Raw genomic sequence first — 26414 nt, forward strand, 5'->3', positions numbered from 1 at the left:
GACAATGAGAGAGAGACATGCAGAGAGGAAGACAGAGACGGGGGTGGACTGTCCAATACACTCCTGATAAAGGTCACAGAGATGTTTTATTCATGATCCAGGCAGCAGCAGCGGCAGCAGAGGGGCCAAGGTTGAAATGAGCTTGCGTCCCCGTTCCCCAGGGCCAGCGCTGCACATGGCCTCACACCGGGCCAGCAGACACGGTCCCCTACTCCCCTAACTCTTATCAATAATGCCAAAACGTATACACACACTCTTTCAGTATCACTCATCAATAACTCCAATCAGACTGTTCTTTTATTGATGGAGGAACAAGCACCTGCTGCCGAAGTTCATTCTTTTAAACATGCTTAAGTGATACTCAATTATTTTAAGGGGACTCTTGGAGACTGTAGGTGTGACGTAATGTGGGATTTTCAGACAGTCAGAAGAAGTTCCTTTCAAAATATGTTATGCCCTTGAACAGCCTCTTTGAACTCGCCCTTACAAAAGAAATACAGTATTCCAGCTATCCAAGACCCGCTCAGAGCCTTTTATTAAAAATGTTACTGCAGCAGAGAATTTCTTTTTTTAAGGGAGCTGACACAATTTCAGACTCAACAACCAAAGTAACCTTTAAAGTATTGATGTGGATAAATCACATGTAGTCTTCTGACAATTGGAAAGATTTCACTATGACAGATTAAAACTCAGGCAAATAGGTAAAGACCCAATCATCTCTGAAGACATTCAACTGGAGCCTATTCCACATATTGGAGTTTCTCACAGGCGTGAACTGGTTAGATAGGAGTGTGTATGTGCATGTGTGTCACTGTGTGTAGACTCTAGTGCCTTTGATCAGATATGAAATATTCAGAAAGGCTGCTGTAATTTGATGAAAGTCAGATATCCCTCAAATAGGAAACAGAAGTCAGCACTTTGGCAGCTCTTGAAAAAAAAACTCAGTAACAGGGAAATGTAAGATCCAGGCCTATATATGTGGAGGCAACAACAAGGAGCTTTTAAACATGCACTGACCTGCTGTATGAACTCCAGTGTGTGCTGCTCAGCCAGAGCTCTGGCAGCTCTGATGCCTCTGTCCATTTGCACCGCATAGAAGACGTGGCGGTTGGTCCCATGATGCCCCTCTGTGGTCACTAGCTTCATCTGCATCAGGCAGACAAGCAACAGCACAACTGCACTGAACATGGAGCCTGTAAAAAAGAAGAAGGCATGGGAGAAAAGGACTGATGAGTCATCAAATAGTTGTAGAAAATGCAAACTTTTATTTAAATGCAAGTCCACAATGTATATTTTAGGACAGTCTTAACCCACATGACTTCTTTAGAAACGATATTAGAGTGTGTTCCTAGAAGTAAAACCAGTTTGGAAGTGGTGCCGTGATGAAGTATTTATTCAAGCCAGCCTTGATGTTAGCATGGCCAGAAAAAAGACAATTAGAAGTCCTTTATTCCATCGGCTGTGACCCTCCTGAATAACAGTCTGTTTAAATAAGTATCCCCTCCAACACACACACATATACACACCTTGACTCAAACTTAAGCGCCCTTTCCAAGCCTAAAGGATCCTTCTTAGGACATTCTGACACCAACACCATCATCTAATGTGAATGTACTGTATAGTAAATGATTTATTTTAAATACAACTGATATTTGAGTGGACACAAGCCATTCCAAAAACAAACCCTCAATAATTGTATTAAGACAAGCAACTTTGTCACTTTAACAGGTAATTTCCCTATTTGTGTGTGTATAAATTGTGTGTTGTTTTGTGTATGGTGAGTGTTGCTTTGCTTTATTTGCCAGTTCCAAAGACACATTTCCATTTCAGATAGATTTGATTGACAATAAAGTAATCTGAATTACAACGGATCCCTCAGCAAAAAGGATTGAGATTTTTCCATCGGATTTTCAAAAATTGCAGAAAACAAGATACTGTCTGTGGTAAATTAAACGTTTATGATACTTGTGTTGTTCAGCAGAATCATCTCCACTTCGGGTTGATGATGTTTATTAGTTTCATTCGGTGACTTATTAGCAACTGCTGTGTTTAAATGACACATAAAAAATTCAGAAATTTACGATTTGGGTATTTAATGACATATTTACTGGGTATTTTATGCTGTGGAAATACTCTTTAACCAAAATGTTTGAGCTCATTCCTGCACCATTCATTGAAAGCCTATAATAACGCTGATGCAAATAAGCATCACATAGTATAAAGAAAGCATGACGGTAAGGGTGAAACTCATGACTATTCAATTTTCCATTCATTATTTTTAAATGTAGAAATTGTGAAAAATGCCCAACATGACATATTCATATAGCAAAGGTTGTCCTATCTACACTCAAAAACACAAATATAATAAGTGTATGTATCATAAATGATTAAGAAAAGCATTACATCCTCACATTTGATAACCTGGACCCAGACCGAAAAGACAAACAAATATTTGCTCTTTTACATTTTTCAGTTCTAAACTTAGAAACAAAACTTTCCAGAATCCCACTGGATGCTCTCTCCCTAAAATAAAGTTTAAAAACTGACATTATTAATATCCACATTAAAAAAACACAAACACCTACGATTTTAAACCTTAACACAACACTCCCATCTAACTACACACATGAGTTTAAAGAGTGTGGGATTCAGCATCTCTGCGTTGGCAATTGTGAAGCAATTTGCCCACAGCCACCTCCTCTGTACTCTTGCACGAAATCCACAGCGGCTGCCACCTACATCATGTGCACCACCCACCTGTAGCCGGAGTGAAGCGTCCAGGAGAAATCTTTCACCCAGTGCGATGAAAGCTAGAACTCTGGCATCGAGGGGCCCCGAGCTAGACAACGCACTCTCTCCAGTTCCCAACCCACACGTTTAATCTCCTGGCCCTTGATGCAAATGCTTCTGAGAGCAGAAAGGCAGCAGCGCTCTCATTGTGTGAACTAACTTCCCTCTTTAAGCAAAACAGGAACTTTATCAGGCTTTTCTATGCCAGCGCTTTCCTGTGAACTGTGATAGAATGACAAGTTGTCACCTCTCTTCTCAGTGACTACTTGACAAGAAGAAGAAAAAACACTCAGACCATAGGATGAATGCATTATTGAAGAACATTAATTGCTTACACTCCCACTCCTTCCCACAGATTATGCAACTAACATTTACTGCTGATCCACGAATATTGTCAATATCTTTGTATATTCATATACAAGTGAGTTTATACATAAAGTTATTAGAAAAGTGATTTTATAACTTGTTAGTAAGTTTCTTTCCAAATACACACATAGCTCCTAAACAACAAAAGGCTGCATTTCTTAGTAGTTATTTGGCAAAAATGTCATGGACAACAATTCCATCTTTTTTTGACAGGAGTTTAAGTTAAAGTGAAAGTGCTAAACATTTTTGATGTTTCATCTTCATAATTGTGCGGTTTTTGTGCGAGTCCTCAAGATGTTCAACTAAAGATTTAAGGGTTTTAGAATGTTGGCGGGAAACACGAGTTTCTGTAAATAGTGTTGGACATTTTTTACTTATTTCTGACATTTTCACACCAAAAAATACATAAATAATTATGAAGATAATCAACGGATCAATAAATAATTTAAGCAATTGTTAGCTGCAAACCTACATCATTGTTACAATTGAATCTATTGCCTGCAATTCATGGGCAACTTCTCTTATGATCTTTTTTGGATTGTTAATTAACGTTTGAAAACAAGTGCTAACATGTTGATGTTCCAGTTTTTCAAATCTGCCAATTCAGTCTCCATGATATTTCAAGTCACCCTATTATGCTAATTTTTGGTTTTCCCTTTCTTGTAGTGTGTTTTATAGGTTTGTGTGCATGCAAATGGTCGTCAAAGGCTAAAAGTTGACGCCAGAGGGAGTTTCTCTCCCACTGACTGCAATGGACTCCTTTGTTTACTTTCATAACATAATGTGATTGCTATGTAACATTCACACTTTACAGACACATTTCCAAGCTGATGACCAATCACAACAGAAACCGGCCACAACCGTATGAGAAAAATAAACCCCCAAAAAATAATCGTAATTAATTGAGAAAGTAATCTTAACATAATTAATAATGAATAAAATTGCTAGTTGCAGCCTCACATAATTGTTCAAATTGAATCTATTGCCTATAATCTCTTTACTTTTTGGAACAAATTCTGCAATTTCACTCCCAAAAACACCCACTAACACACATTGGAACTCCAAACTGGAAGATTGAGATCTCTCACACCATTTAATTCTGTTTGTATGTTTATCTGACTTCTCTTCAAAAGCAAAGTGCCTCCTCCTGCAGCATTTCCCCCCCAAACAACAAGGAGTGCATCTGACCACCGTTTAAAGTCTACAGCATCCTTCAGCTCCAATCTCCCATGCCGCTGATTGAAATCGATAACCTCACTTGGGGCTCGGGCCCTAGTCAATCCCACTGGAGGTGCAGGGCCGGCGGCGTGCACCCCAACCAGCGAGGAGTGGGGCCTCAGGCAGAGATGGAGTAGAAAGGCAGAGAGGGAGGGAGGGAGCAAAGGGTGAGCGCATGAGTACAGCAGAGCCACATTGAACAGTGTCAGGGCCTCGGGGCCTTCTGGGACGCTGATAAAGTACCTGGACATTTTTATAGACAAACTACTTATTTCCGTCCTCATATCGCTCGGGAAGACTGATAACTTTATATTCCTCTCAGGCAGATGAATGAAAGGAGGAGGGGGGGGGGGGGGGGGCTTTGAGGAGTTTAATTGATCAAACTGAAGCCACAAGGGTTTTTTTCTGGAGATAAAAGAGACTAGCTCTCCCTCTGTACAATGCAGAGATCTTTTAGAAAGCAGACCCAATGAAAAAAGAGAATGTAAGTCATTATGCAAAGTCATTACAAGCCTCTGACTATACTCTTTAAAGAGATGGTGTTAATGGTGAAATTGTATGTACAGGATTTCCAGAGGTCAAACCTCTGGTCGTAGGATAACATTATTTTACATTGTCCCGATTTTTACTCTAACCAAACTTATAGACGGCTGTTTTGAGGTCAAACTATTTTAAGAGTCTGACAACAGTAAAATATCATGCATTACTGCTCAGAGGGCAACAAGGGGTAAGCCAGGGCCGAACTCACCATATACATTGGGACACACCCCCCCCCCAATATTCAGATACGCTCAAAATGTCCCCCCCAATAATATATAGCCTAACTGATATCAAAAAATTAAAATAAAATTACTATTCTATTACTTTTTTATTTGAGCTATTTGTATACTTGAAAATATGTATTTTCTTCACCAAAATGATATATTCTTTTCATATGTAAATTGGTTGTTTGTTTATGCATACCTTTATTTTGTACCCGGGGGGTGTATTTCGCTGTCGCACGTCCGAGTCCAGCTTCAGTTAGCGTTGATGCTCGAAGCAGGTCAGTCATGTTTTAATTTGCCCTCCATCCGTTCTGGTATCTTTTTCTAGTTAGCCCTAAACTATATTATTTTATTTCGTAATGGTAATGTTAATGAACCCTCCGGTTTAGCTTCTTTGTGTAAATAACTTGTAGTTCTGATACACAGTTTTGTGAATATTGTTTTTTTTTGCCCCCACGGGCGGGGGCATGGGGTTTGACAGGTTTTAAAGTATCCCATGTGTTAGTGAATTTTTATATATTTTCCTTTAGAATGGCAGGAAATTAGTATAGTATACAATTTTAGTAATTTTTGGTCCCCCCCCATGTTGACTCCATGGTTACAGCCTTGGGGTAAGCAGTAAAGATAATTTCACTGGAGTCCAAGTAATCATTCCCAATAGAGCAGTATGGAACTTTATTGTCCCAGGAGGGCACGACATACGTCTTTGGCTGGTCCATCAGGATAATAAACACAGTGAAATCAATATGATGATATTGTTATACCGTGTTTATTCTGACAAAAGATAATTACCAATACCAAGATCAAAGTAATACAAATCTTCAGGAATGGGGTTACTTTTATGCTGTTTGTTCATTATATTTATTGCACATAAAATATTTTTTTATATATATTTTTGTTTGCAAAAAGTGTTTGTATAGAGTGGAGGAAATATTAACTGTCATCTTTCCTACAAACAGCAACATTAAGCGGTGCATTTTATCAATTTTTGTCGCCGTCCTGCAATTCTCTAACTCTAGTCAACTTGCTTTTATTCGCCACAGTAATGTTAAAGTCGCAGACAGGGATATAGTATCTAAATCTGAAGTGTCCTTTAGCAAGAAAATGCATGCATTCACCATATTGTCCCTCGTTGCAATTTTCAGACAGAACTACATAAGGTGTGTGTGTATTAAAACTAAGACTTTATAATCTCTATAAACAGATTATACGGTAGGCAACGGGACAAGATGCTATATCTGATTAGTAGGGATCAGGCTTCCAATTTTAGTCTGAGTAATATTGCCCTGTCAAGTTTGAAAAGGTTCTGGTTAATTGCAGGTAAACAGTCTGTGTGGAGAACACAAGAGACGGAACACATTAGACCAAATGCAATCTCCGAACCTATTGGCTATCAACCTATCAACTCTTTAGCTTGAAACTAACTTGAAATTAGCTTTTAACAAGGCTACTTGTGAAACAATCTGGTTTTCGACATCTCAACTCAGACTCCATTCTAGAGTCTCATATGGCTTATCAGTAAACAATTGGTGATGCACAGAACAATAAGTCTTGTTGAAATGTCACTGTGTGGCCATGGTGTCTAACTGGCTTCAGAGCCCGGCACTCGACAAAACTACACCTGGCTGGTTGTGGTTTTATAAACATTTAAATAAAAGTCAAAGTTGGCTTGGCGGCTAGCTGAACATGTTTTCAGGTAGGCTAGGAGGCCACTCAGTCCTCTGATTGTTACATTCATGTTAAACCCATGGAAACATTTGTTCAACTCTGTTTGATTATCTTGCAATCTAGATTGTTTGTTGAAGTACTCATTGATATTTTTTACTTTTGTAATAACCTTTCCCCACCTTAGTCTTTTCCAGGGCTCCATATAAAGCAGAAGGGTAACTATTAAAGTCACTTACAATGGTTGTATTCAATTTAGGTTTGCCAGGCCCTTGTTATGTCACCGCTGAGTAATTGGCATGCCTTATGGGCACCTGCATGTACTGTAACAGAGCCACAGTAAACTTTTATTTTACTCACACTTCCTCTACTGTCCCAGGTAACACATTTCTATTCACAGTGTAGCGCCACCTTTTAACAACCTGAAAGACATCTAATCTGGCAGTACTGTGACGGTGTATTACTTTTACTATAATGTATTTTAAAGAGGGGCAACATTTCAACATATGTTGCTTCTACAGTAGTCTGTCAGTAGTGACAGTCATTTGTGATAGCAACAGTAGTCCAATAGACAAGTTATACATCAGGTAATTTACTAATAAAATCTCCCTGTATCAAATATAGGCATAAAATCCCTTCCTTGTCTTGTGATAATATAATACATAGGAAACATGGAATGCATTCAGAGAATGGACTGGAACACATCTTAATAGTGATGACATTTGAATGTCCTGTGTCTAGAATTGTGGTGTGTCTCATATTGAAGTCAACCTGCTAGTGCATCCAGACTGGAGACGAGGCTACATCACATCAGAAGGCGAGGGGGGGGGGGGGTTCAAACGACTTAAACAGGTTCAAACGACCTCACCCCCTCCATGCACCACCGCGGTGCACTGAAAGGATTCAATGGGTTTGTAGTGTAGTGACAGAAATAAAGCAAGCATTTACCTTTCTTTTGCAGGCGACAGAGCCTTCACACACATGGGCTGCCTCCTGTTGAAAGCAGGGAGGGAGGTCGATGCATCGTAAAGGAACAAATCTCCCGACGCGTCCATTTTTATTGTGTCCACTTACTCCTGGTAATAAAACGTGCAAATTAGAGCATGCAAAACACTGAATCTATAACGTGCATCTCCTCACTGGACCAGTCAAACGTGCAGAAATAACGAAGTGTAAGTCGACAAAACGAGCACATCCACGGCGTGTGGCGGAACGGGGGGACTTTGTAAAGATGTGAGAATGCATTAGAATGCAAGAAATGGTGTGATGGCGAGAGGGACTGTTGGGAGAGACAGATCTGCATATGGAAATTAGGGTTAGCGTGGATAAAATACTACTTCGACCACTGTAATAATTGTAGTGGTACCCTTGCAGGGTGAAAGCAAGTGACTAATAATACTAACATGTCTAAAAAAAAGTCATGTCATGGGGCAGGTGCTGTGGTCAAACATAAAAGCACTTTCATTAACATCTATTACATGTGCTAAAGGCTATCACGTTTCTTTAATAACAACCATATGGACATTTTAGACTGAGCAGTGTTTTCGCGGGTTTCTGTTATGGCCTGTGTAAATGAAACGTACACCTGTAACTCTTTTTGTAAACAAAGACTAAACAATTTTTTTTAAAACTAATTTAATAACATTCTATTGAGAGGGAAAATAGTTCGCAGGGTTTTCAGTGAAGACGTTGACTTTCCTCTTTCACAAAACTCTAGAAATAAAGACGTTAAAACAAGCATAAGTCATGTCCAACAAGTACAGAACATGAACACACTCTACCTGCAGCAACAAATGCGAAGAAGGAAGCGCGTGGCAGTGAGCCCTCTTGTTGTCTGTCGATCAACTCGACAGGGTCACGCCCACTTTGAAACTTCAGACCAATCAACGGGCGCAGGGTGGGTGAGCGCATGCGTGAAGCGGAAGCGCGGGAGACTCTGAAAACCCAAACAACGGAGCCCTGACAGCAATGTGAACTGTGTGTTGCTTTACATTTACGGAATATAACATTTCATAAGAAGCCGGATTCAAGGTTGTAAATGTTTTACAAGATGTGTTTCTCTCGGAGCGCTCATGTGTTTAGTTTCCCTGTTAGGAATGCTGATTTGTAGGTTTACTAACGCTAACTCTGCATTCATAAGCAGATACTAACCTTACTAAAAACGTAGGATGTCGCCTTATCCACTGGCAAACGCATACACCTTGTAGAGAGATAGATCCTTTTATAACAACAGCTGCTGTCCTGTGGGATGCATTATGAAGTAAGGTTAACTTGCTATGTTGTTTAGCATTTAATCTGTAGTTTTGAAGCAAGGCAACAAAAACAATTGCCAGATTGTTAATATTAGAAGAAGACGTCATATTTATACAGCTGAATAATGTCAGCTTCTGTTTGATTTAACGTATTTTTCTGACCTGTTAGGTATTGTGTGTGATTTGTTCTAATGTCCTGCATAAGATACAAATAATAGCTGTCTTCTACTTGCATTTAACATATTGTATGCACATTTTGTCTGTGCATCTTCTTCATAGAGTATGTGCATGCCAGCTGCTTTTTTTCTGTAACTGATTCAACACATTACCTAGGATTTGGGGAACAATCTTGTAATTAATATGTTTGTCATTAAAGTTGATACTGATTCTACAGTGGCAGAATGGCAGACGACTTCAGCCAATCCCTCACCCCTCCAGTTTCTCCCTTCGCCGCTGACAGCTTCTGTGATATGACTCCAGCTCGTCCTCCATGCTTCTGCTGCTCTGAAACAAAGGAGGACCCCACTGGAGCATTCTCCCCCCTGGGCTATGCTGCCGGAGGCTCTCTGAAACGGTAGAGTTACTGTCTTTCGTAAAACATGTTTTTCCCACTACTGTTATCACTGTACTGTTTTGTGAAAATGTCCCATTGAAAGCTGTCCTCAGCAACTCTCTGGATTATCCTGAGTAACTGGAGAAATGCTCTAATAACACACACTTCTGTTGATTTTCTTTCAAAGGTCAGACCTTGATGCTGCGAGAACAAAAAATGAAATGCCACTTTTCCCCATTTAACGAGTGGCAGAAGAAGTCCTAGAAAAAAATTAAATGAAGTCGTAACAGACGTGACTGTTTCCTCTCCGCAGGCTGCTGCTGCGCCTCGATCCGGCCCCCGCAGAGTATGAAACAGACACAGTGGAGATCTTTGGTTTCCCCTGGGTCACAGAGACCGCATTGGTGGAATCCACAAAGCTACTCTTTGGTTTGTTCAGGTAAGCCAAGATATAGAAAAGATCTTCGTTAATTTCACTTAAAAATGTCACCCAGTTTACATTTTTTATTTTTGTTGCTACAGACAGCCTATGTAAAGGTCATTTGAAACTCTGTTCACCATTCACATATATGCCACTGGTCTTATTTGCTCTTCGTTATATTTCAGGCAGAAAGTCTACAGGCTGGAGTCCTTGGTGCAGTCCAGCTCACATGACTTTGGTAAGTTTGTGCAATATGTGTTTGAGGGCTGCACGATTTGGAAAAACTAACTAATTGTGTTGACTGATATTGCAATTGGGACATGATTTGCAACTCTAGAGGTAGTCAACATTTCACATTTATCCGAAAAATACTGCACTTGCTACAATTTGTACAGTTTGCTTGTCCATATAGCAATTTCAATAAAATGTAAATGAATTGTGCAGCAATATTGTAGTCCAGAGCTTTCATTTGTATATCTTATGATAGAATTGTTTCCACACAGTAGGCCTGTATTTGCTTACATTAATGGACATCTTACGTGTTTTTAAGATGCATATATTGTTTGTACATCGGCAAACACATAATGTATTTAGAGTAAACAGGATTTGCATATGTTTTGGTTTTAAAATGAAGCTGGAGTTTAGCATCCTTTTACACTTGGAGAGAAGAGAAGAAGTCAAATTGCTCCCTTAGGCGCCTCAAATTATAAACTTTAAATAATGTTGTTGAATTCTGTTTGAACTTAAGACCTTTCAAATTGGCGGGCAGTCGGTGTAACCAGTGAGCTACATATCAGCCAGGAAAATTACTTTGCTCAAGGCCAAAGACCAAATCAATGCAACATACAATACATGCATATCAGGTGATTAGTTTAATTAACTGAGGAAGCAGCAGCAAAAGCAATGAATAATAAAGATATTGTCTGTTTTTCTGAAGTTAGCACACTAATTAATCAGCTATCTGTTCCAACAAATGAGTTTGCAATAATGAGCTCTACTTCCAGTGTTTGAGTCGTGTGTGTTTCTGATAAGGTGTGCTTGTTTTGCATAAGTTTAAGGAACAACATCCGTCATGTGTTTAGGTCAAGCAGGCAACCTCCACTATGAAGCCGAGGACCTCAGAGAGCAGTGTGTTTCATTTCTCCAGTATGTAAAGGTCTTCCTGCACAGGTACATCTACATGAAGTTTACCAGTAATGGAAATGTTGGTTCTCTAGGTCTATTTTGGACCCTCATGTCCCTTGCTTTGTTTTTTCAGATTCTTGAAACCCACTTACTCCTTGGATACGAGTGATTCTCACCCCTATGAGGAGCTGGAGGCTCAGCTCCCCTCCGCTCTGCTGGAGGAGGTTTTTGGCATCACGCTTCTCGTTGGACGGCTCAAAGACCTGCCTGCAAATGTTCAGAGTGCCTTCACTATAGCTAACCCGGGAAAGGTGTGTGTGGCGGCTTCAGGTTCTCTTCTAAAGCAGATAGGGCTTTTTAAAGAAGGTGCTACACAAGTGTGGATGGCATACATGTAATAAATACTTACAGAACAAAGGATATCAAATAAACTGTTTGTAGGAATGATTCCTGTGGGAGAGAAACTCCCTCTGGTGGGAACTTTGTGATTTTAGCCTCTGCAGACCATTTACATGCACAAAGACTTATATAGCACACTATAGGAAAGGGAAACTCAAAAAGCATATTAGGGCCCCTTTAAGTCAGTGAACTTTGGTACATCCCGCCACTGCTTATAATCACCAGCGTCAGACAGATGTGATGGTATTTAATATAACTTGAGAAAGTATTTCCAGTGGATTTTTCTACTATTTACTCAGTGTTCTGTATCCCTCCCACAGATTTTTCCTCCCTCTTGGCATTTGTTGCACCTTCATCTTGACGTCCACTGGTCGGTCTTGGAGATCCTCCACATACTAAGTCACAAGATGCAAGGTATGTGTCCAAGATATTCATATGTGACATGTATTATACTACAGTTTAGAGACTGATTGTAACTGTGAATTTGAATCCAATCCATTGAAAGCATTGTTAAATGTTTTACGGGAGGAAAATGAAATGCAAATGTGGAATTGTTGCAGCTACAGAGACTCTTTTTACATAAAGTTTTACTGATTGCACAGTGGGCATAATCTCCTGACTTGCAGCTCATTATCATGGAAACAGGCTTTTAGTAACTTCACCTGTTTTCTCTCTACAGGCCAGGTGGTGTACGCCCACCAGTTTGTGAACCTGACGGGAGAGAACCTGACCGATAGCGGTCTGTTTGAGGAGCACCTGTGCAGTCTGCTGTGTGACCTCACTGCTCTGGCCATGGGCAAATACAGCAAGGTGGGCGTCTGGCCACAGCTCATTACATGCTTCTGTTGAGATGTAGCAGCAGTGTTTCTGGGTACTTTTCTAACTGGGAAAAAAATGTAATTGTGGTATTACAATATGTTCATTATAACATTTAGTGCTTGGTTGATAGAATATGGATGGAAACTGTGGATAGCACATATAGAATATAAATTTGTCCTCTGTCATCATACTTACAAAAGGTCTTCCCCTGGAAAATGATAATAATTATATTTTAAAATGTTTTGCTTGCTGTATACTTATACAGTGTTTGTCGAAAATATACATTCCTGGATTGGAAATGTCACCTAGTTAAGTAAAAGTATTATACATATTTAACAGAAAATTGCCATTATGCAGAAAAAACAACAACTTAAAAGCATGCTTAAAAGACAATTAAAAAACAATTATAATAATAAAATAATGTTGATAGATTCGATAACATATCTCTAAACTAATTTCTTCTGTAATTGACTACGCTGTTCTTGTATTGGTTTGTTTAATTATAACAAACTACCATATTGGAAAACCTCTTGATTTCATGCATCACCTGGATAATTCGTAAAGTTACTAAAGCTGTAAAATAAATGTAGTAAAGTAAAAAAGTACAATATTTCCCTTTGAATTTAATTGAGTTACAGGAGGAAGTAGCATGAAAATAAACTATTCAAGTAAAGTATACGGGGCTAAAATGTGCACTTAAGCACAGTACTTAAGTAAATCTACTTACACTGAACAAAAATATAAACGCAACACTTTTGTTTTTGCTCCCATTTTTCATGAGATGAACTCAAAGATCTAAAACATTTTCTATATACACAAAATAACCATTTCTCTCAAATATTGTTCACAGATCTGAAAAAATCTGTGGCCTGTGTTCATCGTCCATAACATACGCCTGCCCATACCATAACCCCACCACCACCATGGGCCACTCGATTCACAACATTACCCTAACCCTAACCCTCACACCAGATACTGACTGGTTTTCGGACCCCCCCAGAACCCCCCAATAAAGCAAAAATGCACGTTTCAGAGTGGCCTTTTATTGTGGCCAGCCTAAGGCACACCTGTGCAATAATCATGCTGTCTAATCAGCATCTTGATATGCCACACCTGTGAGGTGGGATGGATTATCTCGGCAAAGGAGAAGTGCTCACTATCACCGATTTTTTCAGATTTGTGAACAATATTTTCTGAGAAATGGTTATTTTGTGTATGTAGAAAATGTTTTAGATCTTTGAGTTCATCTCATGAAAAATGGGAGCAAAAACAAAAGTGTTGCGTTTATATTTTTGTTCAGTGTAGTTACCTCCCACCACTGCTTATTATCAGGTACGTGGTAGACCCCATGCGTTTATGTAGAACAGTGCCGCAGTTGGGAGCTAATTATGCTAAATGAATCCTGTTGATTTCTAGGTGAGGCCTACGGAGGCCCTGAGCAGCCATCACTACCTCTGCTCCTGCACCAAAGAGCTGTGGGTCCTGCTCATGCACCTGCTGGAGTACAGGAACAAAGTGTTGCACACACAGGTAACGCAAATACACACATGTTCACAAAAACATCAAATAAGCTGTCCATGCTAACTGAATGTGTGTTCCTCTCTAGTCTTTCTGGAGCTACATGAACTCGTTGTTGAGGCCCCTGGTTTCTGGGAAGCCAGCAGCAGAGCAGTTCAGCGGGCTCCCCACGCACTGTAAGGACCCTCTGGGATTCACATGGTGGCTGCTCACTCATGTGGCCATGTTGGGGCAGTACAGTCGTAGCGGCACTTTCCAGCACAAGGTAAGACGATCACATTACACTGCACACATTGTCTTTTACCTCAAATGTAAGTTGGTGCATTTATTTTTAACCAGGAAGTGTAATTCAAAGACAAAATTATGGACGGAAGTTGGAGTCATCTAAGAGAATTCTGCAGTTCTAAAAGAAGTCTTGAGGATTCATTTGTCTTGACACTTAAATAAAGAATGGTGCTGAAATTAGACATCGTGAAGTGAGACTGATGATAGCTCACTTGTTTTATACTTAAATAGGTTAATGATAGAAGGCATGGTCTACTTCAGTGTTACATTTTATTTCAGGTGACTTGGGTTTTTTAGCATTTATTCCCATATATACACTAGTTTAAAAAAACACGTGTTAGTGGATAATGTTTTTAAATGTATCAACCTTGTTGTATCTTCTCTTACAGAAACATCTGGGGGAAAATTGGACCTTTGTGGAAGAGTTGCTCAAGTCGTCCTGTAGCCCCAAGGTCAGCACTGTTTCTCTTCATACATGCATTTGAAACCCCATTGAGAAAACGTATGTTTAAGCGGTATGTGCCTGTGTGTAATAACAGGGAGGTGTAGCAGAGGAGCAGGTCAGGATGCATGTCCACTGCTGTCTCAGTGTCTGTCTGCTGTGGGACCCGAGCACCAGCGCTGTCTCCACCCTCTGGGACTACTACAGCAGGAATCTGGTGAGGACGCACTGACCGGTGTATAACAGACGATAACAGTCGAACACACTCAATATGTTGCATCATTTACTGTATGTAAACAAGTAACAGGTTATTTCTTTGATGTTATTATAGGTTGCATGTATGGCTTATCTGATGATAAGTGATAAGTCTGATCTTAATAGTTTTCTCCTGTATTTAGGAGTAACTTAAGTGTTTTTACCTAAATAATCTCTAAATGAACCTTAAACTGTTATAGATTTGTAAAACAAGTGGGGAAAAAGTTTGTGATATATATTTTTGTGTTTGCTATTCATTTAGGCTAGAAGATGCAGAGGTAAAGCACTTTCTGCTGTAAACACATGGTGCATATCTTGTATTAGCCAGTTATGTGAAATGAATATCATTTATATTTTTGGCTAAACATTTATTTTAATCGGATCTCATCTGCCTTAATCCTTTTGGGTAAATGGGTTAGGGGTGCACTTCTGCCTCTTGTGGCCAGAAAGAGTATTACAACAACAAACACAAATTGACGGTCAAAACGTATTCTTCTTTCTTTTATCAGACAAATATTAAGCTACTAAGATTCGTTATTTTGGCATATTTTCTTAATGTTTAAACACAGGAGACAGTAACATTTGGATCAGACATTAAAAAAAAATGATAACCAAATAGTTTTTTGTTCTCACTTGCTGACGTATAAGATTGCATCAAATTTGCTGATTTTTTGCTTGACACTATTATGTATTATGAAGTTATAACATAGACCTTTACACTTACGTTCTATATTATACTCTGTCCCTTCACCCCAGAGCGCTTCCTTCACTGTACCCTGGCTCGGCGTGTCTGGCATGGGCACCCTGTGCAAGACGTCCCTGGCTCTGTTCGAGCAGGCCCGCAGCTGCTGCTCCCCCGCTCCCCTCCACTCTCCAGGACACACCCAGCTCTACCGCTCAGCCAACTCCTTCCACCTCTTCCTCCGAGTGCTGGCCCTGTGCCTTGCCCAGGACCGGGCGGGGGGGGCCCCACAAAGACAGATCAAAGGAAGGTGAGCACGGAGAGAATGTTGCGAGGCTTTGTACTTCTTCACGTTCTCTTCCACCATGAAAAGTAGGTCTCAAGGCCAGGCAGTTGACTCCATATCCAGTGTGTATTATTGTGCAGGAAGAGAAGATAAAAAGATGAAAACATGGAACAGAAGCTGTGAGAAATGATTAATAATCAGGAGTAGGCTTTGTAGCATTCCCTTTCCCCTTGATCTTCTAATGTGTGATGTGTTAAGTGTGCTGTTTGGATTTGTGTGTGTGTATAGGTGCATGAATACACAAACAACATGTGTGTTTGCTCACCATCATGCATTTCAGTCTTGTTTGTGTGCGTGCCAGGTGCACCGCAGTCTCCCAGCGCCTCTTTGATATTTACTCAGGCCCCCCAGTGGAGCAGGTGTCTCAGGAGTCAACCACCTGCTCTTCACCACAGACCAGAGCCAAGAAGCCTCCTAGGGATGCACACACACACACACACACACACACACACACACACACACACACACACACACACACACACACACACACACACACACACACACACACACACACACACACACACACACACACACACACACACACACACACACACACACACACACACACACACACACACACACACACACACACACACACACACACACACACACACACACACACACACACACACACACTGCACCTGCTCCCTAGAGCGGTGACTTGGTGGCGAGGAGTGTGTGAGGCCATTAGATGGAGGAAGAATTTTGCCTTTGTGAGGGGAAAGTAAGAAATAAGAGACCACCAGCTAACATCAGAACCGAGCGCTGGACCATCCTATATCCCGGGCCGGCTGAGTGCCAGAGAGGCAGCCGTAGATAAATCCGCCTAATGACTTCCCTCTGTCTGGAATGTGCTCAGTAGCACGGCAGACATGGGGGCTAATTAGCTAACGAGCGTGGCGGTTAATTCGCCTTAACGAAGCTGTGTTGGTTTCCAACACGGATAGAGAGAGGAGCGGGGGGGGGGGGGAGATGTGGGTGGTAGGCAGTCTGGCAACCACCAGGCTGGGCTGGGACAGGTCCAGATCCCCCCTTCCTCCACCTCCCTCACCACTACCTCCTCCCCCCCACCCTCAGGAGGCGTGTATTGCAACAGCGTTTCGGCAGCGTTCCTACTCCTGGCCGGGCTCTGCGGGACACCCGCGCCGACCGCATTAATGGGATCGACTGCGAGCATGTTGATCTCCAACGCCGGGAGTTAGGAGCATCTGCTCGCCTCCGGGAAAAAAAGCTGTCCGGAATAAACAAACAGACAGACAGGTTGGGAGAACACAGAAAATCCTCCCTGCTGCCTCCCAGCGCGCTGCTTATATCCCTGTTAGATATTACCCATTCATCTATTTAAATCTCCCTCCTCACACACACACACACACACACACACACACACACACACACACACACACACACACACACACACACACACACACACACACACACACACACACACACACACACACACACACACACACACACACACACACACACACACACACACACACACACACTGCACACGCAGCTTCCTCCTCCTTTATCTGTGAAGATGTTAACCTGGTCCCTCTCAGTTCCTCTTTCCTTTTATCCATTCCTCTATATCCGTCATACTTCTTACTCCGAGTTTGTCCTGGGATGCTGGCGGTTTGTGTTTTGACCCAAACAGCAGCTCCACTTACCTGTGTGGGCTGCATCTGTGTTTGGGAAGGTAGTGTTTAAAGAGGAAGGGGGGCTCCTGCCTTTTGTGTTTTCCTGCCAGGCAAGCAAACAGCAAGCAGGATGTGTGGCAATGCATGTGTGCGTGTGGTTTTATTGATCCCTCTCTGGTGTTGCAGTAAATTGGTTTGGCTGAAGAGAGAGGGACCAAGCGCCTACTGCTGCGTGTCTGAGTGTCTCTGACATTTAACATGATCTTTAAAGGCATTTCTCCACAGTGCCCGCAGGATCTAACAGCGTGCTGGGTGAGAGAACCACCCGGCACGCTGTTAGATCCTGCTTACGCTCTCTGTAGCTTTCTCTCCTTCTCACACACACACACACACACACACACACACACACACACACACACACACACACACACACACACACACACACACACACACACACACGCACACACACGCACATAGAGCTTAGAGGGCGATGGAGGCAGGTGCTGGGATGCACAGTGGAGGTGGAAAGTTCAGTTAGTCAGCATTTTGAGTCGGATGTTTTAGAATAACAAAACACCTCTGTAGAACTGGTAAGTGGAAGTAAGAACAAATTCATTTTCAAGCAATAGAACCATTTTGTTTCCCCATATTAAGTGATATTGCATAAAACCGTACAGTTTTTGTCAATTTACGGGACGTGGTTTATTTTAAAAAGTATATACTTTTCGATTAAAAATACATCTAAATGCCCTGATGAGGTCACTCAGACATCCTATCAATTATTTTCAAGCTTCATAATAAACACAGATAATAATTGACCAGAATTTCTTAAATGTGTCCGGTACATTCAAATGTTCTATAAATATCTCTTTTGCCACGTTTCAAGAACTCTCTCTGTTCTCTTATGTTTCAAGGATTTATTCCAAGTTCTCCTCTAAGAAGATGCAGGAGCTTCCAGAGTCTGGCCTCATGAACTTCCTGCTGCTGTTCCTGGTGGTGGCCAGGCAAATGGAGCTGGAGGACGTGGCCAGCAGAGCCTGTGAGCTGCTGGGTTACCTTCCCTCCAACTGCCCCCCCGGGCACCGCACCCTGGTCTGGAGGGGACAGCTAGCACTGCTCTTGTTATTCCAGGTATCAATCAGGAATTGTATCTGTAATTATTATACAGCTTAGTTGAATACTCGATTCTGATTGGTCAATTAGGAAATTCAGAGATCTGCTCTTTCAGGATAGCAGACCATTGCTAGCGACGCGCTGAACTTAGGACGATATACAGTACCAATAGAGAAGCCAAGAGAGAAGTACCACTCATTTAATTCAGATGTAAAAAAGAATATCCCTTTTTATATTTTGGGGATGCATGAAAGAGGTTAAAAGACGCAGATAGATGGACGATAGAGAAATCAGCATAATAGGACAGACAAGAAGTGAACACTAAAGGGAAGAGCGGAAGAAGATAGACAGGAAGTAAACACTAAAGGGAAGAGCAGAAGAAGAGAGACAGGAAGTAAACACTAAAGGGAAAATGATTGAGAGAAGAAAAAGAGATATGTTATCTATCAAAACTATGCAGTTAGATTAACATTCATTGGATTGTCCACTTTGTTGTTCAGATATATCACATATTTGTAACTAAATTATACATTAATTGAGACAAAACACTGGAGTGACTCCCGTGAGTTTCATGTGTTTTCTTCACTCCGCTGGGAAACTGCTCTCATGTCAAGAAGCATCAGATCAGTGCATGCGCTGCATCGTCCAATCAGTGAGCGATACACAGTAAGGGGGCGGGGCGAGTGGCTGAGGATTTCACCAGAGGATGGTCTGATGGTTCCTCTGTTATCGCTCCTCGATCCTCGGTCCTCCGGCACAAATAAGGGCCATGGGACGGTACTCAAGATGGCGCAGAAAAATCAACTTCCGGTGATACCGAGCCCGAGGAGCGAGGAAATAAAAAATAAGAGAAGTGAGATGCAGCCATAGACAGGAAGTGAACAGCAGGAGAAGATAGACAGGAAGTAAAACTAAAGGGGACAGCAGAAGAACATGGACAGGAAGTGAACGCTAGAGGGAACTGCAGAAAAACATTAATCGGAAGTAAACAATTAAGGGAACAGCAGAAGAAGATAGACAGGAAGTAAACACTAATGGAAGCCCTTAAGGGTAATTCAAGATCTGTCCCTTTTGTGTTGGGATCCTGTCCACCCTATCGGGTTGTTTAGTGTATTGTTGCGAGCCTTGCACACAACAAAATATTTTTGGTGTAAAAATTCCACCAGATCAAACTTAATTTGTTATTCTTCTTTCAATCTTTTTCTCCCAGGAGAGGGGTCTGGATGTTGGAGCCCAGGCTGGCTGGCTGGCCTCCTCCTTCAATGAGACTGCCAAAGAGTTCTACGATAAGACCACAGATGCGTCTCGTAGGCTCGCCCTCTGGGGGCCCCTCGGCTCCTACCTGGAGGGCGTGGCTGAAGTGTTTGAAACGAGTAGCAGCCTCAACCTATCGGAGGAGAAGCTGCTCAACGAAGGTTTTGATTGGCTGTTGCCTGCGTGCCGCCTCTCGGAGCTGAATTCTGCCCTGGGCTTCCTGCAGATCGTCCTCTCCCAGCTCAGGTGAGACAGTTGATGGAAATATACTCTCCAGCTCCAATGTATCTTTTTCTCAGTCTCTCAAATTATTCCGCACCTTCACAGATAGTAGGAATTTTCAGACCAGTCTTTTTCTGGCCCAGTCCATACTAAGCTTCTATTAACATCTATTAACAACTGGCTACAGCAGAGGATAGTGATCTATTCTGCTCTTGCCATCCCAGAGTCACTCTCTTCTCATACTGACAATAGGTGGTTTGTGCTGTCAGCAGGAATAAGCGTCCTGTGTTGCGTTGAGGCCCCTGTTAGTCTCAGTAGACCCAGTGGCCCCCGTGTCACCCTCACCAGGTGCTGGTGAAGCTCTGAGTAGAGTTACAGGCCCAAGGGAGCCTCCATGGACCCTCCTGTCGTCATGGGGATGGCGGCAGAGAGACTATGGTCAGTAGGGCGTCAGGACGGGTTCAGGGGTAGGACACGGGTGTCTGTTACATGATCAACCCCGGCTGAAGGTCAGAGAGTCACAACGCGAATAGTGTCTGTTTATGTGGAGGTGGGGACAGGAGGGGGGGTAGACACAAATCAGGTGAGACCGGGAGGATATGGAGTGAGGAATGATGCTCTCACCGGAGAGATTTCACCGTTTGCAACAACTCTTTCAAATAAACTATAATTATCACACGTAAGAAGTATAGCAAGAAGTTATTACTTTAAACTTGTTAATGATGTTTTTTTAAGTATGAGACAATGACTTCATAGATTTAATCGAGCCATATTCCCAGTGTGTGCACAACTTTGGCAAAGAAACACAATGCAATGAATTTCTCCTAGAAAGTAATCAAATCAAGTACCAGGACTATAAATACATTTAAATAATACTTTTTGTCTTCCTTACTTTTAGAAATAAAACCAGATTTTCTACAAAACCACTTTCTTTTAACTTAAAAGTCATATAAGTACGGTAAGTGACCAAGAACTTTGTTGTAAATGTTCAAATGTAAATGCTGCATTTATTTAAGCAAGTTTCAAACTCAATGATTACATACTGTGACTTTTTTAAGGTCGTTATAGCAAACACTTGCCTATTTTAATCATTTAGAGTCATTTGTCTGGTTACTTGGTCAAAATAAACTCAACATTCACGCTCCTTTAAACTCTGTTTTGGTCTCAAACAACTCCTAAGAGAAAATATATGGCTCTATAGATGCTAAATGCTCTGCTATGTTTACCAGGTGGTCATTAACTGTGTCTGTTATGACAACAAGCAGAAAGTGTGTGATAAAAGGTGGGGAAAGAAGAGAACAAATCTGAGCCAGAAGCCATCTAAATCTGTTCTGAAAAAACATCAAGGTTTCATCCTCAGTCGTAGTAAGTACATATTCCAAGTTTTTTTTATAGTAACGTCATTTCTTAAAAACGTTATTTAGATTTAGAAGGGCTTTCCTAAGCATAACATATAACTGTCACTTTTTACCTACACAGCCTACAAAAAGTTACTAAAAGAGCTGAAACACCAGAATAAGGACATTGTGAAGTTAAGTGTTTCATGTAGGTGTATGATTGCTTTAATTCTATAGTGTATACGTTCCACCCTCTCCTCCGTGCACACACACAAACCTGCCCACACACCACAAGTGAAGCATTAACCTAAGTGTACGCCTCTCTTATTCCAACGCTGGGCTCCTATATCATCTCGTTATCTTTGCTAATTCCCAAACTTCCCATCTCAGATCTCGGGGGTTGGAGGGCACACATTTGCACATTAATGGCCAAGAAGAGAGAGTAAGAAGAAGGAAAGATGTCCCAGAGGTCCCCCTGTGTTATGGCCCGGACCACACTGACCCATTTAACCAAATAAAAAAAATCCCATGTTCTCTCTTCCCAATCCGTCCCACCAAATTAAACATAATTGTTCATCCTGGCAATTCTCGGTATCTCTTTGTGATTAATGCCTTTTCTGTGACACAATTAATGGGCAATTATGTAGCCTGGCAAATTTCGCCTGTGCATCATTATGTCTTCTGAGAGCCGCACACATTAAGAAAATTATTCTGCCAATCGGCGAGGCAGCGGAGGGTCCGGACGCTCAACTCTTGATAGCCGCTGCCATGGCGCTGAGGCAGGAAGCCAGTCCCATGCCTAATTCCTCTGTTTAATTCCTTCCCATGACCCTCTCCTGTGGGAGTGTGGAGGGCGTCGCTGCTTGATGAGGTGAGCTGGCATTGGCGCACCATGCTGAATCTGTGTTTTGGAACAAACAAGTCATCCCTATCACCTTGGCTTGGTAAAAAAAAAAAAGCCTCCCTGTGAAGAGTTCTCCTTTGTGAGCGTTAAGACCGTTTACTGGAAATGAGGCCTTATTTTTCAAAGTCAAGGACAACTACTGCTAGGTTACTTATGAGAAATGCAGTTACACCTATTCTTTTAAATAGAGATATATGGAGAAACGTGGGTTTGATGTGTCATTTTTAGGATGCTACATTTTATACGTTCGTATGCTTTTTGCTGCCAGGGGAAGGGTTAAACAGGGTCCCTAATGGTGTGTTGGCATTGAGTGTGTGCTTGTGTGTACACATCGTAAGAAGCCGCAGTGAGCAGGATTAAGTGGGGTCTCTGATGATGTCTTGTACAATGAGGGTTGATGGGTGTGAAAGGCCTATTCCGCAGTAGTAACGAGGCTAATGAATTCAGACTCTAATCGATTGTCTCAGCTCTCCCTGGATTAGATGCAACCTTGCTGGAAGGGAAGGCACTGCTGCTGCGGTGTGTGTGTGTGTGTGTGTGTGTGTGTGTGTGTGTGTGTGTGTGTGTGTGTGTGTGTGTGTGTGTGTGTGTGTGTGTGTGTGTGTGTGTGTGTGTGTGTGTGTGTGTGTGTGTGTGTGTGTGTGTGTGTGTGTGTGTGTGTGTGTGTGTGTGTGTGTGTGTGTGTGTGTGTGTGTGTGTGTGTGTGTGTGTGTGTGTGTGAGTGATTCAGGGTGGGGGGGGTTACTAGTTCCTCTGTCCTTTCCTCCTTCTCCAACACCCCCCGCATGCAGCGTTCGAGGGGGACAGGAGGATCATCTCCAGTCTAAATGAGATTACAGCTCCTTCAGCTGCTTATCTGGGCTAATGCCAGCCACTGTGGGGCTGCTGGGGCTGGAGCCGGGGATGAGCCAAGGTGTAGTCTGTGTACAGGGGATCAGCATTATGCCTACAATATCCTCCCCACCTTCACATCCACCCTGCTCTGCGCCACACTGCAGCGCACCGCCGCACCCAGTAATCCCCCTGGAGAGACACATGGAGAAGAAGAAGGAGTGAAAGGAGGGAGCAGAAGGATTTGAGGGCGGAGTTGTTTGGGATTTTTTTGTGTCTGATAGATTTGTTTATCTGCTTTTCTTTGTGTTTGTGTGTCCTTCAAAGGCGGGTCCATCAGCGCAGTGTCCAGTCAGCCCCCACCTCGGCTTGGGCTCCGGGTAACGGCAGTGTGGTGAAAGAGCGCCACCTAGCGGTAGCAGCAGCACTTTGGGCGCACTTCTTCTCCTTCCTGCGCAGCCTACGCCTCTCACAGACCCCCCCCGCACAGCTGGCAGACGCTGCTGCAGGTCAGTGAGTGGAGGGAGGACAGGGTGGAGGGAAGAGTTTTGGATAATGCTAAAACCAAAATAGATTTGTGACGACTGAAACTGATCACTTTCAGTGTATGCCGAGTTCTACGCAGCAGAGAACTTTCACGGAAGAAGAAAAGAACACATAAATGAACACATGCCTACTACAGCTTTGATCGGACAAAAGAAATCTGGCCCCACCCAGCATGAATCCACAGACTAGACTAGAGTCCCAACCACAACATGTTTTTCAGTGCAACACACATTTGATATACAGTCTCAAACATGCACCTTCACTTTACTTTATTTAGGTATCCCATTATTTATAACTGCTGTAACAACCATTCTTCCGGGGTAACCACACAAAACACAAGACATTCAATCATCACACTTATAATAAGTACACCAAATGAAATAAAACTAAGGCAGAGTAAGTAGATCTATCATAATCACAATGTCACGTCACCAGAACATGTCTAAATGAATAGAACAATTGTACACACTACTAGTGTAGAGTTAAGGGTAACCTGAGTTAGCACCACACATATGATCTACTTTTGCATACAGAGTATCAAATGTGGCCATTTTCTATTAAAAAAGCATCCTACTGCCTTCTCCTACCAAATGTTGAGCACACCCATAAAAACGGTTAAATGCCTTTTTATTTAAATTGAATAGAGATTTTGTAATATTTATATTCAATAAGAGGTAAGAGTTGGCCTCATTTCAGAATCTGTCAGAATCAGAAATACTCATGCGTGACGGATGTTTAAAAGATAAATATGTATATAAACATAAGAACTACGAATGTGCAATAAAAAGATAGAATCAAATAAGATACTTTTTGAATATAAGAATTAAATATAAAAGGTCCAATAAAGATAAAATAAAAAAATATATATATATATTTTGCCCGATGCTCTGAGGGAGAAATGAAACAGTTGTGCAGAGAAACGAAGCTCTGGTGCCCACATACAGTAAATGACACTGCACTTGTAACCATGTATGTATTCACTTTCTAGTCATTGAAACTCAATTGAAACAATTCCCTCTTCCTCAGGCTTCACGCTGTTGGCCTTTGATCTGCCTGGCTCTGCCCCCAAGGACCTTCAGCCCAACCCGGTCCAGTCCATCATGCAATGCTTCGGCTGGGACGACATGGTTCAGCCCGTCCTGGTGACTCGCTACCTTCCCCATCTGCTCCAAAACAGGTAGCCTTCAAATCCACCCTCTGTGCCTCCATCACTATCACATTGCTCCTAATGGGAAAACATCAGGTGAGATGATGTACACCTCTGAACATGTCGTGACAAAATAGCTTTCTACAGGTCCTGTAGGTATTTATCTAATTAATAGATTAGACACTGAGCGTCCTTGGTGTTATCAAAATCGGTTATAAGGAGGAAATTGCTCCCATGCCTCAAAACAGAATAAAAAATGTAGTGCATCTTCACGATCACCCTCAAGGGTAGAAAACAAAGTGACTATTTCAAACTCAGAGGTCCTCCTCAGACAGAGCCAAGAGATACTGAGGGGCTGCACCTGAATATAAAGCCAGAACAAGGACACTCCTCTTCTGTGTTGAGAAGCACCAGCCTGCCAAGTGTCCATTCACTACAGTGTAAAGTGCTCGCAATATCTGACTTAAATATAGGGTTTGCAAAAATGAAGTTAAATTATGACACCTTTGATCAGGGGTGCCAAACATAAGGCCCACTGACCGGATCTGGCCCTACACCCCATGTTGTGTGGCTCGCAAAGAATATAATGAGTTTATCATACGATGAAATCCTGCGTAATGGAAGTACGGTCCACCAACCAAAGCAAGACAGGTCCCAGGACCAAGAGACAGAATGACCCGCTCTGTCAGTCGGTGTCGCTACGGCTGATTCAGAGACACACATGGATTTATCTTACAATAACGTGCGTTACGGTCAGCTCAGGTTTTTGGTTGATTAAAAAATGGGTATGAACGTCTTCTCGCTATATTCAGACGATAAAACACTTGTTGAGTTTCAAATAATGATTGACAGGCTGATATTAATAACCATAGTAACACTGCAGGGTCCGGAACAGGGGTTTTCTAAGTCTTGACTTTCAGACAATTAAAATATTATATCTGGATTCAAACGATAGACACTTAAATAGTGCTTGAATAAAAAATATATATTATTCACTTAAAAAATATTGATCTTTGATTTTTGAGACATGATGAGGCTCGATGTGGCCCGTGATTGAAATTGAGTTGGACACCCCTGTCCTAGATGGACATTTTCACCTCCCTTTTTTCCTTCTAAACGTTTCATTAAGTAAGGGATAATGTGGTCACTAATGAAAAAAGAACACTGACATGGTGATCAGGATCCTGATTATAACACGGCTTTCTACATAATAAACCAACGACTTGTTCACATTATGGATTTAACTCTTATTTGTAGCTCACAGCTACATTTACCCGACTCCTTTCTGCAGATTGACTCCACATAGTCCCTTGCTCCTCCTTAGCAATGGTCTGTTCTCCTCAGCAGTGGTCTGTTAGCAAGAATTAACCACCTCCGGAGAGTCCAAATTGACCAATCAGAATTATGTATTCAACTAAGCCATGTAATAAAAGCTTTTGTATGAACTCGAGATATATCTGAGGGGAAGATTGACACTTATGTTGAATGTGCTTGCATGTATAGTTATCCCCCTTCTCTTC

General features: G+C 41.8%; 2 protein-coding genes across 8 annotated transcripts in view; one reads left to right on the forward strand and one right to left on the reverse strand.

Annotated features, from left to right (window-relative positions):
• The window catches only part of LOC307013871 (proprotein convertase subtilisin/kexin type 4-like), a 246017-nt gene extending 238045 nt beyond the window's left edge, over positions 1 to 7972 (reverse strand). For 2 of the 4 annotated variants that reach the window (XM_079641473.1, XM_079641470.1), the window contains exons 1-2: positions 7752 to 7972; positions 1018 to 1193 (exon numbers count right to left, since the gene is read on the reverse strand). In XM_079641473.1, coding sequence (XP_079497599.1) covers positions 1018 to 1188 — 171 coding nt within the window. In that variant the 5' untranslated portion in view covers positions 1189 to 1193; positions 7752 to 7972. The remainder of the gene's footprint in view (positions 1 to 1017; positions 1194 to 7751) is intronic. The other 2 variants (XM_079641471.1, XM_079641472.1) reach the window with 2 other exon arrangements.
• The window catches only part of mms22l (MMS22-like, DNA repair protein), a 47409-nt gene that overhangs the window by 14702 nt on the left and 6293 nt on the right, over positions 1 to 26414 (forward strand). Inside the window, exons 1-17 of one of the 4 annotated variants that reach the window (XM_079641466.1) lie at positions 8714 to 8834; positions 9450 to 9629; positions 9922 to 10047; positions 10215 to 10267; positions 11112 to 11199; positions 11288 to 11465; positions 11874 to 11967; positions 12233 to 12363; positions 13789 to 13902; positions 13979 to 14155; positions 14565 to 14627; positions 14715 to 14834; positions 15629 to 15864; positions 18455 to 18671; positions 19864 to 20153; positions 23529 to 23710; positions 24774 to 24924. In XM_079641466.1, coding sequence (XP_079497592.1) covers positions 9457 to 9629; positions 9922 to 10047; positions 10215 to 10267; positions 11112 to 11199; positions 11288 to 11465; positions 11874 to 11967; positions 12233 to 12363; positions 13789 to 13902; positions 13979 to 14155; positions 14565 to 14627; positions 14715 to 14834; positions 15629 to 15864; positions 18455 to 18671; positions 19864 to 20153; positions 23529 to 23710; positions 24774 to 24924 — 2393 coding nt within the window. In that variant the 5' untranslated portion in view covers positions 8714 to 8834; positions 9450 to 9456. Of the gene's footprint in view, positions 1 to 8713; positions 8835 to 9431; positions 9630 to 9921; positions 10048 to 10214; positions 10268 to 11111; positions 11200 to 11287; positions 11466 to 11873; positions 11968 to 12232; positions 12364 to 13788; positions 13903 to 13978; positions 14156 to 14564; positions 14628 to 14714; positions 14835 to 15628; positions 15865 to 18454; positions 18672 to 19863; positions 20154 to 23528; positions 23711 to 24773; positions 24925 to 26414 lie in introns of those variants that run through there. The other 3 variants (XM_079641469.1, XM_079641467.1, XM_079641468.1) reach the window with 3 other exon arrangements.

The sequence above is a fragment of the Notothenia rossii genome (assembly GCF_949606895.1).
Source record: "Notothenia rossii genome assembly, chromosome: 7".
Classification (NCBI taxonomy): Eukaryota; Metazoa; Chordata; class Actinopteri; order Perciformes; family Nototheniidae; genus Notothenia; species Notothenia rossii.